Raw genomic sequence first — 19454 nt, 5'->3', positions numbered from 1 at the left:
AATATGTTGTTATTTTTTTCAAATGTTGTATGTTGTTGTTGTCGGAGCACCTAGGTAGGCTAATGGGTAGACCTAGGGATTCTTTGGTTTCTTTGGCCTATAGTGATGCTATCCATATCACTAGAGTAATAATAGGATCAAATTGGTCCTAAGGTGAGGCTAAATATATTAGAAGAGCCCCACAATGCAATATTGCTCCTAATTGCTCAAAATTGCTCATTTGGCTCAATAGAGATTTTTTGGGTTTTGAGGACCAAATAGAGAAAGCACTTGTTTTAGGGTCCTTATTAGATATTTTGTATCAATCTTAATCCTTTTGGAAATTTTGGTACCAAGTGGAGCAAGTTTGGGTAGACAATTTACGAAATTGCAAAAATTGCTCATTTCTTGCAAAGTTGTCATTGACAACTTTTGCAACTTTTATGCAAAAGGAAAAACTACTTTGTGGGAGCCCTTCAACCACTTAAAGTAGTTAAAATGCCCATTCTAAGACTATATAAGGCTAAACTCAACCTTTTCAAGAGGTTGGAAGAAGGAGAAATGATAGTGTATGGATTGTAATCAACATTTTATTTATTACGACAGTTTCTTGCTTTGAGTGTTTTTTCATGCTTTGTACAGATTAGTATTAGGATTTTCTGAATTGGAAGTGTTAGTGGTGGTTTTCCTTCATTTTTTAAAAGTTTTTGTTTTGGTTTAGAGTGTTTTCTTTGTTCAAATAAATTATTTTGTAAGTTAGCAAGTTGTTGTTTTGAACTGGGCAGCTAGCACAAAATGGAGTCTTAGGGCCATTTCCCACTGCATAAAATGTACCGCCTCTAGCGACATGGAAATAAACTCCTTTTAAATTATGTAAAAAAAAGGATATACCATGGGAAGCACAAAAAGAATTTTTAGTGTGATTCCCTAGGCAAGTAAACCATGTTTTCGTATGGATCACAAATCGAAAAAAGAGTATTTGGAGTGGATTAAAAGGTCTAATTCTTCAATTCAAGAATGTAGTGAGTAAGTAGATGGTGAGGAATAACTTGAATCCAAAGGAGGAGTCTTGGTAAGGAGTGTTAGGAGGTTTAAAACCCAAACAACACCAAACCCCTTGAAACCCTCAAATTAAGCCTAAAATTGTGCTTGGGTTGTACGGACAAGTTGGAGGCTTAAGACTTACAAAATATTCAAGTACTCCAGAAAGGGTATCCAGAAAGGGTTTTTTTTTTTTGGCCATTTTTAAGGTATTTTCCAAAATATTTCAATTTTAGTTCACTTGGAGGGTTGATTCTTGTAGCCTTTTTCTAAGCACCTAAGCACAAATTAACCTGTGGATTACAACTCGAATAGGGTTTTGCACTTATTTTGGGTGTAGTATGTTGATGAGTAAACTAAAAAATTTCTAGGTATCAATTTTTCCAAATGGAAAGGTCCAAGGAGCGTTGGGGTTATTTGTGTATTTGTGGAAGTTTGAGAAATCTTGTACTAACCCGTTGATGTGAACCAGCTGAAGAAGTAGGATCTCTTTGATAGAATTCTTAGAGGAATAAGGTGTGAGAGAAGTACTATTTGATTAGGTGGAATACCTAAGACGACCCTAGAGAGCTTAGGGTTTGTGAGCAAGATTAGTTGTCATAGCAAAGTGATATCATAGCAAGTTAAAGATTTGGGAATAGCTGGTGGATGTCTATAGCTACTAGAGACTCAATAGGTGAAACCAACATGGTGAAAAATGTAGAACTAGCAAAGGAAGTTGATGAAAAAAGGGACAAGAATAGAGTTCTTGAAGAATCCCTAATAGAGGTGAAGGTGAAAATGGATGCATTTGTTGAAGCAGCTAGGAGAAAGCAAGCAGAAGAATTTGAGAAGGGTAAATAGGTAGCAAAGGAGAATTTAGTCCCTAAATCTAACCCTATCTTGAATCAAGAGCCCTCCTTGAAGGCTATCAAATCCCTAGGAGGAAAATCTTTGGAAGGTGTACCACTTTTTAGTGGAAAGATGGATATAGATGTAGTCATGGACTAGATAGATGGCAAGGAGAACCATTTTGAGTATTAGGGGGTATCAGAGGCAGAAAAGTTAAATTTTCTAAGTCAAGGCTTAGAGGCTCAGCTCTAACATGGTTGAAATATGTACAAGATGAAAGAATCAGCATGGGTAAGACTCCTATAGCTAACTAGAAGGCTATGGTCACTAAAGTGAAGGAGAACTTTCTACCTAAAGACATTGAAATTCAACTCCACAAGAGAAGGCAAGAATTGAAGAAAAAAGACCTAGATGTGATCTCTTCTACTAAATAATTTTAGAGGTTATTTCTGAGATCCAAGAAGCAAGAAGATGAGCCAATTAAAGTGGCAATATATCTAGGTGGTTTGAAGTGGAATATCCAAGAGGAGCTCAGTTTGTGGGAACCTACTATAGTTCAAAGATGCCATTAGCTAGCTCGAAAGGTAGAGGAAAAGAACAAAAGGAAAGGAGATTCTAACTTCAAGGATAGAGGAAAGGGTAGAAATCAAAGAGGGCAAAGAGAAGGCTACCAAGGTAGAGGTAGTGAGCAAAAGAATCAAGATAAAAGCAAGTTCACAAAGAAAGCTAGTTATAACTCCTCAAGAGTGGTTATAATAGAGGGAGAGGCAACCAAGGAGGATCAAGTGTAGGGAAAGGATCATGTAGATCCAATTCATACTTTTCAAGTATGAAATGTTAAAATTGTCATTACTTGGTTCATCTAGCCTAGAGATGTCCAGAGAAGCCTTCTTCCTCAAATCAAGACAAAAGAATGGAATATGTGCAAGAAGATTGTCGAAAAGAATCTAATGTAGACCACATTGAATCTAAAAAATATGGAAATCTTATGTTTAGGAGAGTTTTGATCAAACAACTAGCTCTTGATGAACCTAAACATAGGAGGGCATTGTTTAGGATAAAATGCAAAATCCTAGGAAAACTATGCAAAGTGGTGGTAGATTTTGGTTAGATACTGATAATGTAATACCAGAGGAGGCTATTACTAAGTTGGAATTGTAGAAGATACCTCATGATAAACCTTACAATTTTACTGGGATTAACAAGGGATAAAGCATCTTGGTGAATGAGAAACCTTGGGTGGAATTCTCCATAACAGGATGCAAGGAAAAATTGTCGTGTGATGTTTTGTCTATGGATGCTTGTCATCTTTTTCTAGGTAGGCCCTGGCAATTTGATAGGGAATTGTGTATGATAGTAGGGAAAATGCCATAAATTTTAATAAAGGAGGAAAGACCTTCAAAATTTAGTCCTTATTGGAAGGGGAGGAAACACAAACAAAAGTGCCTAGTGTGTTATTTTGCAGTGGGAAAGAGATTGTTAAAGACCTCAAGGATGAGGAATGTCAAAGTTTTGCAGTAGTGCTGAAGTCTAAAGAAAAGGAGAATGAAATCAACGAACCCTTAGCAATTCAAGTCCAAACTTTTCTTGAAAAGTACAAGGACATAGTGAGTAATGGTACTCTAGCTACTCTACCTCCTAGGAGAGTTATAAGCCATCAAATTGACTTTGTTCTAGGTTCTTCCTTGCCTAATAAAGAAGCATACAAGTTGACTCTAGATTAGAACTTAGAAGTGGCAAGGCAAGTCCAAGAATTGATGGATCAAGGCTTGATACAAAAGAGCATAAGCCCATATGCAGTTCCTATTGTGTTGGCATCTAAAAAAGGAGGTAAATGGAGATTATGTACAGATTAAAGAGCCATCAATAGGATTACAATCAGGTATAGGTTTCCCATAAATAGGATTGAAGAAGTTATGGATTGTCTTGGAGGTGCTAAATACTTCACTAAGCTAGATTTGAAGAGTGGTTATAACCAAATAAGGATAAAGGAGGGAGATGAATGGAAAACAACATTTAATACTATTGATGGTCATTATGAATGGCTTGTAATGACATTTGGTCTTTCCAATGCTCCTAGCACATTCATGAGGCTCTTGAAAGAAGTGCTCAAAGATTTCACAGGAAAATTTGTAGATGTATATCCAGATGACATACTTATTTTTAGAAAGACTAGAGAAGAGCATATCAAACATGTTGAGGTAGTTTTGAAGAGGCTTCATGAGGAAAAGCTAGTCATAAATATTGAGAAGTGTGACTTCTTCAAGGAAGAACTTGTCTACCTAGGCTTTGTCATGTCTCAAGGCACACTAAAAATGGACAAGGAGAAAATTTATTTTATACTAGATTGGCCAACACCTACCACATCTACTAAGGTAAGAATTTTCCATGGTTTGTCTCAATTCTATAGGAAATTCATTAGGAATTTCAATGGCATTTGTGTAGCTTTGTTGGATACCATAAAGGGTGGAGTGAAGTCTAAGTTTAAGTGGACTTTAGAAGCTGAAAAATCATTTGAAATATTAAAGAAAAAAGTAGCTACTCAACATATCTTACAATTGCCTAGATTTGAGAAATTGTTCAGCTTAGAATGTGGTGCAAGTGGCTTAGCAATAGCTGGTGTTTTGACTCAAGAATGTAGACTAGTGGCTTTTTATGGTGAGAATATTAATGAGTCCAAAAAGAATTATTCATCCTATGAGTTAGAGCTCTATGCCTTAGTTCAGTGTCTTAAGAAGTGGATACAATATTTTTAGCCCAAGGAATTTTTTGTGTTTGCAGATAAACTCAAGAGAAGTTGAGCAATAGGAACTTGAAGTGGATGGAGTACTTGCAGGACTTTACCTTCACAATCAAGCATAAGATATGACAGTTCAACAAAGTGGTAGATGCAGTAAGGAGGAGGATTATGACAGCCCAAGAGATTCAACTCCAAAGCGATTGAATAGAGAGTTTTCAGAATCTCTACAAAGAAGATGAGGACTTTTCTAAAGCCTACAAGGTATGCATGGAATTTGAGAATCATTTTCATAGAAATTTTTTAGAATATACCTTTCAAAATGGCTTGCTATTGAAGGGTAATCAGTTGTGTGTACCAAGGGGTTCCATGAGAGAGAACCTAATATAGGAGAAGTATAATGGCAGCCTAAGTAGTCATTTTGGTATCAAAAAAACCATAGAACTAGTGCAAAGGTTCTAATATTGGCCAAAACAAGCAAGGGATGTAACCAAGTATGTGGACCAGTGCAGGGTGCGCATCAAAACCAAAGGAGGAATCAGCAATGCAAGTTTATATCAGCCTTTACCAATTCCAAATAGGCAATGATATTGTGTAAGTATGGACTTTGTTGTAGGTTTTCCAAAAACCAAGCAAGGATATGGTAGCATTTATGTTTTTGTTGATAGATTTAGCAAAATGGGGCATTTCATTCCATGTAGGACAACTAATGATGCTAGTCACATTGCCCACTTACTTTTCAAGGAGGTTATATGGATTCATGGAATTCCATAAATCAGGGCTTCAAAAAGGTGTTCCTACCAAGCTACAGATGAAGAAAGTAGGCCCTTGTAAAATCTTGGAAAAGTATGGTGCAAATGCCTACAAGGTAGATTTACCTTCAGATTCAAGCTTATCCCCTATTTTCAATGTGCAAGACCTCATGGAATAGAAAGTTCCCTTACCTCAGATAAGTCTAGATGTTCATGCTGACCTCGAACCTACTGCATCACCTAGTATTAGAAAGTTGGAAGCAGACAAAGTGTTAGACTCAAGGGTGAAGAAGTCTACAAGGCACAAGGTGTAAATAAAACATCTCATTCAATGGAAGAGAAAGCCAATTTTAGAGGTTACTTGGGTTGCTGAAACAGATTTCATGAAGGCTGGAATACCCTTAGACATGTTTCCATCATGTGGGACTTAGTTTTTTTGATGGGGGGAGTATGCTGCAGGAACATCTATGTAGGCTAAACGGTGGACCTAGGGATTCTTTGGTGTTTTTGGCTTGTAGTAATGCTGTCCACATCACTATAGTAATAATAGGATCAACATGGTCCTAAGGTGAGGTTAGATAGGTTAGAAGAGCCCCACAATGCAATAATGCTCCTAATTGCTCAAAATTGCTCATTTGGCTCAATAGAGAATTTTTGGGTTTTGAGGGCCAAATAGGGAAAGAATGTGTTTTAGGGTCTTTATTAGGTGGTTTGGATCCATATCAATCCTTTTAGAAATTTTTGTACCAACTAGTTTGGGTAGACAATTTGCAAAATTGCAAAAATTGTTCATTTGTTGCAAAGTTGTCATTGACAACTTTTGCAACTTTTATGCAAAAGGAGAAACTTCTTTGTGGGAGTCCTTAAACCACTTAAATTAGTTGGAAACATCCATGCCAAGCCTATATAATTCCAAGCTCAACCTTTTCAAGAGGTTGGAAGAAGGAGAAATGATAGTGTACAGATTGTAATCAACATTTTATTTATTACAGCGGTTTCTTGCTTTGAATATTTTTTCATGCTTTTTACAGATCAGACTTAGGGTTTTTTAAGATGGAAGTGTTAGTGGTGGTTGTCCTTCATTTCTTTCTTTAGTTTTGTGTTGTTTCAAAGTGTTTTGTTTGTTCAAATAAATTACTTTGCAAGTTAGCAGGTTGTTGTTTTGAACTACACAACCAGCACAAAATGGAGTCTTAGGGTCATTTCCCATTGTATAAAATATAAAACCTCTTGGGATTTTGAAATAGACTCCTTTTATATTATGTACAGAAAAGGAGACCCCATGGGAAGCACAAAAAGCATTTTAGTGTGATGCCCTAGGCAAGAAAACCATGTTTGCTTAGGGATCACAAATCTAAAAAAGAGCATTTGGAGTGGATTGAAAGGTCTGATTCTTTAGTTAAAGAACATGGTGAGTAAGTAGATGATGAGGGATAACTTGAATCTAGAAGAGGAGTCTTGGTAAGGAGATTTAGGAGGTTTAAAACCCAAACAACACCAAAACCCTCGAAACCCTCAGATTATGCCTAAAGTTGTGCTTGGGCTCTACAGACATGTTGGGGGCTTAAGAGATACAAAATATTCAAGTACTATTAAAAGGATATCCAAAAAGATGAATTTTTTTTGCTGTTATTAAAGGAATTTTCAAAATATCTCAATTTTAGTGCATTTGGAGGGTTAATTCTTGTAGCCTTTTTCCAAGCTCCTAAGCACAAATTGACCTGTGGATTACAAAACAAATAGGGTTTTGCACTTGTTTTGTATGTAGTATGTTGATTAGTAACCTAAGAAATTCCTAGATATTCATTTAACCAAATGGAAAGGTCCAAGTAAAATTGGGGTTATTTGTGTGTTTGTGAAAGTTTGAGCAATCTTGTACTAACCTATTAACGTGCACAAATTGAAGAAGTGGGATCTCTTTGATAGAATCCTTAGAGGCATAAAGTATGAAGGAAGCTCTATTTGATTAGGTGGAAGACCTAAGAGGACCCTAGAGAGCTTAGACTTTCTGAGAAAGATAGGTTATTACATCAGTTGTTATTTTTTAAATCAATACTCTAAATAACATCACACTATACCATACCATTTTTGGATAACTACTAGCTTTGAGCTTAATATAAATATGGAAAATTAAACTAGAATGGGACATTGGAAAAGAATAAAAACCTACTAGACTATAACAAAATTGAAATATGATGGATTGTAACAGCATACATTGACATAATAACATAATGGTAAAATACCTAGATGCTTTATTGGATCCTTTGATATCCTGAGAAATTGATGTTACTAGGCCCTCTAATATTTTGTGTGCAGTCAAGTAGCTTGAGTTCATCGGAGAATGTAAACACATTTGTAAAAGAATTCTTTCACCACAAGTTATATAAATAGAATTTTTTCCCTCCCAACAATTTGAATTTGAATTTGGAACAGTGCTATCACTGATACATGGCTTTGAAACTCTAAAAATTCTCAAAATTCTTGTTCTGTGGCTTTGAAACTCTGTAATTTGATTGGTTGTGGTTTCCAATAGAAGGTTTGGAATTGTGTTACATCAATTGTTTGATTTTCCAGGAGCATATTTTGAATTGTGTTCCATTAATTGCTAGATTTGGATGGCTAAGGGAGCTCAAACATGTCCATCGCTATGATTGCAGGCACTCCAACTTATTATAGGTACTCCAATTTTTCTTGTTAAAGACTCCACATTTTCTTGTTAAAGACTCCAATTCCTTCATTTCGGTTGAAGATTTGTCAAAGATGGGAGGAGTTGTTAAAGATATGTTTATTTATTTATATCTATATGTCTTGGAAGTTGAACAAATATACATTAGCCATCATAGAGGCATCAAGTAAGGAGTTGATGTCTCATCCATGAGTTTGGAAAACCATTTTGTAAATTTGTACAATTTGAAGTATAATATTTATTATATGTTTCTTTAAATTGTGTACAGAGTAGTTTGGCTTATGAAAGCTACCATTTTATAGTGTTTTATATAAAACACACAATGCATGTTTTTGTCTAGAACTGGTATGAATTTTAGTAAATCAATGATATATATACAAGAGAAATCTATAATGATTTAATTTTAAGTAATTATTGATAAATAAATACATAATAATGAGCCTCTTATTGTTCAATCAATAGACTGTATTGATACCATAACTAGCCAATCAAATCTTAACTGCCTTCACAACTATTAATACCTGTTCAAGTACCAGGTCCTCTCCCATATATTGTGTGCTTATTAAAATATATAAAAAATTAAAAATTATACATATATACACACACGTGTGTGTGTGTGTGTGTGTGAAATATATGCATACACATATATACATACATATACACTTATACACACACACACACACACACACACACACACACACACACACACACACACACATAGATATATATGTATGTGTGTATGTATGTATGTATATAGATATCTATATATGTCCATACATACATATGTGTTTATATATATATATATATCTTAAGTATGTGTATGCATTATTTTATGTTATGTGTGTGTATTTTTTAATGTTGTGCATGTGTAAGGATGTGTGTGTGTGTGTGTGCGCGCGCGCGCACGCACATACATGTATACATATTTATATGCCTATATCCATACAAAAAATATGTGTGTTGAGCATCCGTTCACTCGTAAAAAGGGTAGAAAAATAGTTATGGTAAAAAGATCAATTATAGTCCTAATAAGTTAGTGATTGAAGATGTTATCATTATAAAGATGATGAAGTCAACCTTATACAAGATTCATGTAATGATAAAAAAACATTTTGTGAAAGGCCTGTGCATTATTTTGAGTTGATCTAATATGTACATTAAGTTGTTTTTTTAAGCCAACTAGTAATGATAAAATTACTGATGATTAGTGTATAACATCAAGTTTTTGAGGTGGTCTAAGAGAGAGAATGTCATTAATTATGATGTGGTGATAGGTAAAGATGTTAATTGTGTGAAGGGTTAGTTAGTAGAGCATGGGAAGACATTTGAGTGAGTTTTATATATGCTAGAATTGTACATGCATGTTTGATGTTGTTCGTTAGTTCATTCCTTAATCATAATTTTTAATTATGTAAGGCACTATGCCTCTTGTATTATACTTTGAGAAGTGAGCTCAATGTTGTCAACCGATATGGTACATAAATTTTGTACTAATCCTTTAATAGGTATTAGTTTTGGAAGAGTAATCTGTGGGTTCATCCCCAATGTAGTTTTCCGATTACTTACACTGACTCGAGCAATCATCCTCTTTTGTTACTAAAAGATTTCAAGCTCAATGACATGTGTTGCTTCGCTCACCTGCAACGTCTTCAACTTTGATCCACATGTCTTGCTTTCACAATTACAAATAAATCCTCATTGGAGATGTAAAATTCTTCTACCATAGTCTCTTTACTTTCACTATTCCCCACTTCCTTGTGGGCATTCTGTCCACCTGGCACCATGCTTCAGTCACCAAAGTTTCTTGTCGATTTGTTTGAAACTTAAATTGCGTGGTGCCAACAGAAATCCCCCTAAAGTTTGCCATCCACGGTTTCTACTCTTCCTGTTCCCACCATTCCAATGGCTTCATTTCCATTTCTGGGTGCATTCCGAATAGCCCTCCTTGGCAACCTTGTGCTGGTGTTGAAGGTATCCGACGCCATTCTCTTGACAAGGTGTCGACCAGCCATTAGGGTTTACACCTGTCAGCCTCTTACATCTTGTGATTGTTTGTCCGCTCTTGAGCTTGTGAGGCCTAGGGTTTCTCCATGGTACCTGAAATCTCTTCCCCAATCTGTAACCAAGCTTACATGGTTGTTTCCATTCATGCTCGAAACCTCCATGGATGTTACCGACATACCCATTACCTCTAGAGCCCGCCATGGGTTATTAGATGAGAATTTTTTTTTTTCAATATAATTGGAAATAAATCTATTTGAGAACGAGGTCTCTCATTTCACCTCACAAAGCCTTTCAAAATAAATAAAATAATTTTATTACTTGTTGTCTACTACTTATTTTATTTTAACTATAGTATTAATACATTATTATATTTTTAATAAATTACTTAACAATCATATACAATTACGTTTAATTCAAAATTTATTTATTGCTATGTATATTTTATTTTAAGTTTTTTATAATAGAGAAGAAATATTTCACTTTTACTTCTTTTTGTTTTAAATTTAGTTTTAAAAAATTAATCGAAACAATATTTTTTATTATTCATACAATAAAAAATAAAAAAATGAAGCATTTTTAGAAAAGATTTATTTCTAATTTTTTTAAACAGTTTAAAATAGTTTATATTGATATTATAATATTTATGATATGGTTTCCTTGTGATTTTTATTTAAAATAAGATGAACAATTCTTTTAATTACTACATACATTGATATCTTAAATGATATCAAAACTAAAACTAAATATTTCTTAATAATATATTTAATAAATTCTGAAAAAAAATTCAAAACTTTACTAATTCATTATATAAACTTAAATTTATTTTAAAATATAATATTATATAATAATCAATTTTATTTGAAATAAAACTTAGCACCAAAAAAATTTAAAATGAAATAAAATAATCACTCAATATTATTTTATGAAGGGAAAATTAAAAAAATATTAATATAAAATAGTATAGATGACAAGAAGGCTTTTAATTGTAAATTTTGAAGTGAGAAGTTTGCGTATATATTACCGACCGTAAAACAAGTCATCTATCTACTGCAGACAAAGTACATAGCATTTTAGACCATGTCATAGCATGGGATGGGCATGTAATTTGGCTAATAGGGCTGGTGAAAATATGTATACATTATACTATAGTTAGTGTCCTTTATTTACGTATGCAAAAATACATGTCTTCCTATGAATAGTCTTTATTATAGTACATATTGTTAAGAGATAGATAAAGATAGTGGCATCTTTAGATTCTATAAAAGAAGACAACACATAGATGTTGGTTGAGTGCATCAAGAGTTGTCATTAGAGAAAAAATAACAATCATCTGACTTTTTGGATATATCAGTATGATCTAAAGTGTTATGTAGGAGCTTTCTAACTAGCACAACTTTTACTAGATAGTGAGTTTACCTTGGTGTGTAATGTGTGCGCTGAAGACTCGTGGATGGTAGACCAGATTAAAAACTTGGTTTATTTTTTATATGCATTTGTTTAGTACATGAGGTTGATGGAAGACCTTCTAGCAAATATAGAGATTTAGCATTACCCTTAACACCGCAAAAATCTCAAGGAGCAGAAGATAATGCATCAAATGAGAATGTAATATCCCCATTTCGGCATATAAGTAGTATACATAGTATAATATTAATAATTGATAATTTATGTAAAATATTATTATACTAAGATACAAATATAATTTTTTATATATTATGTAATTATAAATATTAATTTTATATATATATATATATATATAAAATTAGATATATGAATATGTCATAGATAATTAATACATATATGTATGGCAATAGTATATGATATTAATCTTGTTGTATATTAAAATAATATTTAATGATTCGTATAATCATATATAATTAATATTGATATATATTATTAATGTATAATATATAATCATATATAATCAATATAATAATATATAATATAACTACTTTATTAAATTTAATGAAAAGACACGTTCCTATGAAATGCTAGATATATATAAGAATACCAAAGTTAAAGAGAAGAATATAGAAAATATAACAAAATTGATTCAGAGAGAAGGAAACCCTGAAGATGTCCTGAAATGGGACATTACAAGTGGTATCAGAGCCTTGATCTTGCCAACCTGTGATTATCTACAATATAATACCTTTCATGATAGATAGAAGGCACTTACAACTTCAATATCACTTATTAGATATCTTTTTGCATACAACATATGAATTCGTGTAAAAATATCGACACTTAAGATGGATTCAGGAAAATACATAGATGGAGAATAATATAAGAGATATAAATCTGAGATTAAAAAAAAAGAATTGGCAACATAGGCAATGGAACGACATATATTCTAACAACAGACCTGACAACATTCTATCTTATACGGTGAACATAATTCAGATGATAGATTAAAATCAATATTGTGATTACGATTTAGGAAAATATCTTTGAAGACCCTAATTTATAAAGATCATCAATATGTAGTTCAACTGCACTCCGTCGACCTCCCAAAGCTGGATAATCAGCCCAGTAAGAAGTTAGAAGAAGTGTGAAAGAATGAGACATTCAAAGGAATGCACAGCAACAGTCCATAACCCATTCGAAAAGTAATGAGAATTACATTGGAATGAGGCACAGAAACTTGATGGAATACTTTTTTTTGAAAAAAAAAAGAAGGCGTGTTTGGAAGACAAACCTATATGCCATCAAAGATGAGATTGCACCTAGATTGAGCACCAGATCAGAGCGAAGCAACCCATGGACCAATACCAACAAAACACATGCGATTATGGTTCAAGAAATTTGGAAATAGATGTTATGTCCATATACGAGCGAGATAAGGAAATAAAATATTTAAGAGGCTATATCACATATTAGTGGAGTAAACGGGGCACCAAATAAAAGAGATCAAAAAAAAACTAGATGCTTTTCATAGGATATATATGATACAAGAAACGTATAACTGAGGACAGCAGCATGGCGGTAGAAGGAAAATTGAGAAGATATTTTGATAGGTCCCAGTCAGAACTACAACAGGTCCTCTTAGGGCGAGAACAGACCACAGAGTTTCTGAATGAAAAATTTACCTACTCCTCTTATTCATATTGGCAACCAATAAATAAGCCGTAGCTTTAACAAATTGCCAAAATCCTAGTACAAATGTGACAGAATTGCAAAACAATAATAACATAACAACTTATTCGAATTAGAAGAAAATCTCCCAAAGACTTGGTCTGCATGCCGTGCTCAGTCTCAGTCTTATACCTACGTTACCACTTTTTAAGCAATCCCAAAATACTTGGGATTCTTCTTGACACGCTTGTCACTTCTTCAAGCAATCCCAAAATACTTGGGATTCTTCTTGACACGCCTGCCACTTCTTCGAGGCACTGGCCTATCAATACCTCCCCCAACGAGTGGGACCTTGTCCTCAAGGTCCTTGGTGGGAAATTGCTGCTTCAGCAAATCTGCATCTTCCCAGGTGGCCTCCTCCGCAGGTAAACGATGCCCCTGCACTAAAACTTCTTCAACAAACTTATTGCCTTGCTTAACCCAACGAGTATCAATAACCTTGTCTGGTTCAAGTTCTACTTCCTTCCTCAGTGATCGGAGGTAATTCCTGAACAAACTTATTGCCTTGCTTAACCCAACGAGTATCAATAACCTTGTCTGGTTCAAGTTCCACTTCCTTCCTCAGTGATCGGAGGTAATTCCTGGCTAACATCCGTGCGCTCCCCAACATACTTCTTTAAAAGGGACACATGAAACACAGGGTGTATACGCGCTCCCTCTGGCAACTGAAGTTTATATGCCACTTTGCCAACTCGATGCAGGATAGGGTATGGCCCAAAGAATCGACTGGCCAGCTTTTGATGAGCTCTTTTAAAAGCAATATGCTAGCGATGAGGTTGTAGCTTAAGGAACACCATGTCACCCACGTCAAACTCGACATCTCATCTCTTCCAATCAGCTACTTGCTTCATCCGATTGATGGCCACTCCCAAGTTACTCTTCAGTTGCTGCAGCAGTTCATCTCTTCGAACCAAACTATGGTCTACTTCATTCACTGGTGAAAGGCCAGCTTGATAGAAAGGAATGGTTGGTGGCAACCAACCATAGAGAGCCTGGAATGGTGTCATAGTAGTGGAGATATGGTATGTGGTATTGTACCAAAATTCTGCCCATGGCAGGAACTCTACCCATTTCTTAGGCCACTGATGAACAAAGCTACAAAGGTACTGTTCTAGACAGCGATTCACCACTTTTGTTTGGCCATCTGTTTGTGGGTGGTAGGCTGAGCTAAGTTTGAGTTTGGTCCCTGACATAGTGAAGAATTCTTGCCAGAATTTACTGATAAATATGAGGTCGCGATTGCTGACTATGGAGCATGGCATTCCATGTAGTTTGATTATGCCCTCCACAAATTTTTTTGCTACTATTTTTGTAGTAAAAGGATGAGTTAAAGGCATGAAATGGGCATACTTACTTAGTCTGTCAACGACAACCAACACAGTATCCTTTCCATGCGAAGTTGGTAAGCCTTCAATGAAGTTGAGCGTAATATCATCCCATACTTGACATGGAATGGGCAAAGGTTGGAGAAGTCCAGCTGGTGCAAGAGCCTAGGACTTGGTTTTTTGGCAAACTTCACATGCAGCAACATACTCCTGGACATCTTGGTACATTTTAGGCCAATAGAATTGTTGGGCTAGCCTTTTGTAAGTTCGCAAGACTCCTGAATGGCCTGCAGGCTTACTGTCATGAAACTCCCCCAATATTTGCTTGCACAACTCCTGTATATGGGGCACCACCACTTTATCTTTAAAAAATGCCAGTCCCTCACGTAGCTTCTATGGGCCTTCAAGCTGCTCCTTAGCTATCTGGCTCACTTGGCCTATGTAGGCATCCTCCTGTGAGGCCCTTTTTATATCCTCCCATAATTGAACCTACGGTACAAAAACATAGTTAAGAGTTGGGCTATTGGGCTTGCGGGATAGAGCATCAGCTATAGAGTTGTCGCGGCCTAGCTGATAGACAATTTCATAATCATATCCCAACAGTTTAGCCACCCATTTTTGCTGTTCTGGTGTTGCTACTTGCTGCTCCAAAAAATATTTGAGGCTCCATTAGTCTGTTTGGATGCAGAATTTCTTGCCCAGCAGGTACAGACTCCATATACGTATCGCTTCTACTATAGCTAACATTTCCTTAGCATAAGTAGACCATGATTTCTTTGTGATGCTCAATGCACGACTCATGTAGGCGACTGGTTGTCCTTGTTGAGAAAGAACTGCACCTATCCCTTCCCCAGATGCATCAGCTTCAATGGTGAAATTATCGTTGAAGTTGGGCATGGCTAGCATTGGTGTGGTGGTCATAGCATTCTTGAGTGCAATGAATGCAACTTCAACTTCATCACTCCAGCCAAATTGGCCCTTCTTGAGGAGATTAGTGAGAGGGCGGGCGATGATGCCATAATTTTGAAAAAAATTCCTGTAATATCCAGTGAATCCTAAAAAACCATGCAACTCTGAAATGTTAGTAGGACAAGGCCACGAGACCATGACTTTGATTTTTTCTATGTCTACCTTAACCCCTTGATGTGTGACAATGTGCCCCAAGTACTCTAATTCATGTAGGCCGAAGGTGCATTTTTTTGATTTGATGAAGAACTTGTGCTACCTTAGAATTTCTAGTGCACTTTTTACATGGTGTAAATGAGTTTCCCAAGTAGGTCTATAGATTAAAATATCATCAAAGAAAACTAGGATATAATTTGTAAGATGGGGGCGAAAGATAGAATTCATGAGAGCCTGAAAGGTGGAGGGTACATTGCACAACCCGAAGGGCATAACTAAATATTCGTAGTGGCCATTGTGGGTATGAAAGGCAGTTTTAGGAATATCTGTGAAGTGAACTCTTACCTGGTGATATCCTATCCTGAGGTCCAGTTTGGTAAAATAGTAAGCACCATGAAGCTCATCTAACATATCTTCAATTGTAGGAATGGGAAAGCGATCCTTTATGGTAACCGCATTGGGAGCATGATAATTTGTATAGAACCGCCAGCTACCATCTTTCTTTTTCACCAATAGTACTAGGGATGAAAAAGGGCTCATGATTGGCCGAATAATTCCCTGATTCAACATCTCCTGTACCTGTTTCTCAATCTCAGCTTTCTGGAAGTATGCATATCTATATGGTCGAACATTGATCGGCTCCACCCCTTCCTTGAGTGGAATACAATGCTCGACTTCCCTTGTAGCTAGGAGTTGAGTGGGCTCGGAAAACACCTCCTCAAATTGCATTAAAAGCATGTGCATGTCGGGTTGCATGCCCCATGGTACTATATACAGTGATAACTACATGCAAATGGCAAACACCGTGTGGCCCTGACGCACTTCTTTGGACATTTCCTTGAGAGAAGAAGTTTGCAAGTGTTGGTTATTTGACCCTTGGAGTCTCTGAGGCTCATTCTCCCACTCAAACTCCATAGTCGATTGCTTCCAATTACATGTGACTGACCCCAACATTTCCAACCACTAGAACCCGAGTATGATGTTGAGACCTGCTATGGGAAGGCCATAAAGAGTGAGAAAAAATGGAACACCTTGAAGATCAACCAATACCTTTTCAAATCTCCCTTGGCAGCTCAATTTTTCTTCGTTGGTTACCTTCACAGTGAACGGGTTGGTTGGTACAACTGGTAGTCGAAGCAAGAGAGCAACTTGATCACTGATGAAGTTGTGAGTTGAGCCACTATCAATGAGGACCTCCACCTCCAGTCGCCCAATCTTGGTAGTTACTCTCATCATCTTAGGTGATGACCATCCTGTGAGTGCATGTAGTGAAATTTCCGGCTCAGCTTGCTCCTTGGTCTCCTCTTCCATCATTTGCTCATTTCACACTTCTTCATATGTGAAGGTTCCAATGCCTGTAGGTCCTTCCACAAGCATCAGTTGTGGACCTTTGTATTTGTGTCCTGTAGTAAACTTATCATCAAAATTAAAGCATAGCCCCATGGCTCTCCTTTTTTGCATCTCCTCCCATGACAATCGTTTGACCGGATAAGTCGGGTTGGGCCTAGCTGGTGCAGGAAGACTCAATGGCGATCGACTGCTCTGTTGTTGTGCAAGTTTTTGTTGGTGAGTCAGCTGTTCATCTTTCATTTGGGCAAGGCTAATGGCCTCCTTCAATGTTCATGGCTTGAACATGTGAATTCCATCTGCTATCCCTAGTTTGAGACCCCCCATAAAAGTCCCAACCAAAGCTTTCTGTGACCATCCTTCTACATGGTTGCCTAGCCTCTCAAATTCTTGCTGATAATCTCTTAATGACCCCACTTTCCTAATGTGAGACAGAGTTTCATCAAAATCTTCCCCTTTTGTGGGTCCAAATCGAGCCCACAATTCTTCAAAAAAAATTGCCCATGTCACCTCCTTTCTCTCTTCTTTAAATGTTCTGCTCATCCATCACCACCACTGGTTTGCCTCACCCTCTAAATGAAATGAGGCTAAAGAAACTTTGCGTGTCTCCGATGTTTCCTGGAACTCAAAGAGCTGGTCCACCCAGGCAAACCATTCTATTGGGTCATCCCCAGAAAACCTTGGAAACTCAAGCTTGGCCATTTTGGAAGAAACGACCATATGGCCTCCATCAAAATCATCCCTGTTGTTGCGTGAATGTCTTTCTTTTTCGTAATGGTTATGGCTGGAGCTATCCTTGTTTGAAGATAGCATCTCAGACATACGGCCAAGCATTGATTCAAGATGACTGAATTTGTCAGCCATTCCCAATTCCATTCACTGCATGCCATCCTGAAGTCCTCCCAGCTCAGCTTCCAAGTTCTCGATTCGCTCTTTGTTGCTTGCCATGACTAAAAATGCAGCTCTGATACCAATGATAGGTCCCAATCAGAACTACAATAGGTCCTCTTAGGGCGAGAATAGACCACAGAGTTTCTGAATGAAAAATTTACCTACTCCTCTTATTCATGTTGGCAACCAATAAATAAGCCGTAGCTTTAACAAATTGCCAAAATCCTAGTACAAATGTGACAGAATTGCAAAATAATAATAACATAACAACTTATTCGAATTAGAAGAAAATCTCCCAAAGACTTGGTCTGCATGGTGTGCTCGGTCTCAGTCTTCTACCTACGTTACCACTTTTTAATCAATCCCAAAATACTTGGGATTCTTCTTGACACGCTTGCGACTTCTTCAAGCAATCCCAAAATACTTGGGATTCTTCTTGACACGCCTACCACTTCTTCGAGGCACTGGCCTATCATATTTTAAGTGGATAAGAGCTTTGCAGAGGTTTGAGTATGAATGGGAATGTTGACGGGCATGTGTAGATATTCAACTAACATCAAGGAAAAGGAATCTTTATACACGAAATTAGTTTTCCACTATCACTATATTCATTGTCAATAAAAGGTGTTGTATGAGTATCCGTATGGGTGCATGCATTACTAGGTGTAAAAAGAAGGATCTGAGAGAGAAGATGGTGGGGGGGGGGGGAGGGTGGGTCGAGTGGAGCTGATGAGAATATAGAACACAATAAATCGGCAGGCTGAAGAAAAAAGTGAGTGAATTGGCCATGCTCTGTGATGCTGAAGTGGCATTCATCATTTTCTCCAATAGAGGAAAGCTCTTGGGATACGCTAGTCATGAAAAAAGCAACCCTAAACTTGAATATATTTCACTAAGTCAAGGAGATAAGTTAAGATGCCATTTGATGATGCGAAACATCACCACATTCATGAGGTACGATCTTTGGGCACCCAAAATAACGATAAAGACGGGTAAAGGAAAGTAAGCATACGAAATGGACTTTTGCCAAAGGAAACTATCAATGAACGAAAGTAAAAGCACGAGGAACATCATCCAATCATGGTGGCATCAATGATGGAAAAAAGGTAAGTGAGGAACATGATTAAAGGTAAATATTCATGTGACACTTATTTATTCCTATAGACAACTATCAATTGGAATGATATAATTGCATAAATGTATGTTATTCAATATCTTATTAATTTTGAAGGAGTTTTGAAAGATGTGCAAGGGCTTTGGGGTGATGGAGTCTCTGAGAAGCGTTGGCTGCCGGCTGGGCTAGGGTTTTTCCCCTAGCTTGTTCTTGGTGTTTGATCTTTACTATTTTTCTATTCTGTTTGGATTGTTAGCTGCTGGACATAATTTGCGTCACTGTTTTTGGAGATCTTCTGCTGTCAATTTTGGATTGGGGGTTTTATTGTTTGCATGGCAGGGCCTGGGATTTCTTCTCCATTGGTGAGAACAGATGGTTCTTCTCCAACTATGCATGCAATGCGATCTGAATCATTTTATTCAGGGGAGAACTCCAGGCTGAAAAAAGTTAATGGTTGTCTTCCGCATAGCCATGATCGCCCTATTCTGGT

The 19454-nt window shown here is 36.5% G+C and overlaps 1 protein-coding gene across 1 annotated transcript; it reads right to left on the bottom strand.

Annotated features, from left to right (window-relative positions):
• Positions 1–13363: 13363 nt before the first annotated feature.
• On the bottom strand, positions 13364–16923 carry LOC149554110 (Eukaryotic aspartyl protease family protein). Its single transcript, XM_089790414.1, has 9 exons — positions 16663–16923; positions 15875–16395; positions 15226–15526; positions 14989–15132; positions 14685–14826; positions 14520–14573; positions 14008–14351; positions 13778–13899; positions 13364–13652 (listed from the first exon to the last, which is right to left on the bottom strand). The coding sequence occupies exons 1-9, from the start codon at positions 16921–16923 to the stop codon at positions 13364–13366; spliced, it is 2178 nt and encodes a 725-aa protein (XP_089646540.1).
• Positions 16924–19454: the final 2531 nt, after the last annotated feature.

The sequence above is a fragment of the Cupressus sempervirens genome, chromosome 6, assembly GCF_028749045.1.
Source record: "Cupressus sempervirens isolate cs-2001-9-10 chromosome 6, ASM2874904v1, whole genome shotgun sequence".
NCBI lineage: Eukaryota > Viridiplantae > Streptophyta > Pinopsida > Cupressales > Cupressaceae > Cupressus > Cupressus sempervirens.
The sequence above is the reverse complement of the archived record's forward strand: the minus strand, read 5'-3'. Positions and strand labels throughout refer to the sequence as shown.

Bases quoted from the DNA above. Each gene is read 5' to 3' on its own strand.
- LOC149554110 (XM_089790414.1), bottom strand. From the start codon at position 16,923: ATGGAAGAGGAGACCAAGGAGCAAGCTGAGCCGGAAATTTCACTACAT. The intron at 15,527-15,874 runs GTTGTGCAATGT...TGGATATTACAG, and splicing joins TATTTAGTTATGCCCTTCGG to GAATTTTTTTCAAAATTATG. The intron at 14,827-14,988 runs GTACCGTAGGTT...CCCCATATACAG, and splicing joins CAACTCTTAACTATGTTTTT to GAGTTGTGCAAGCAAATATT.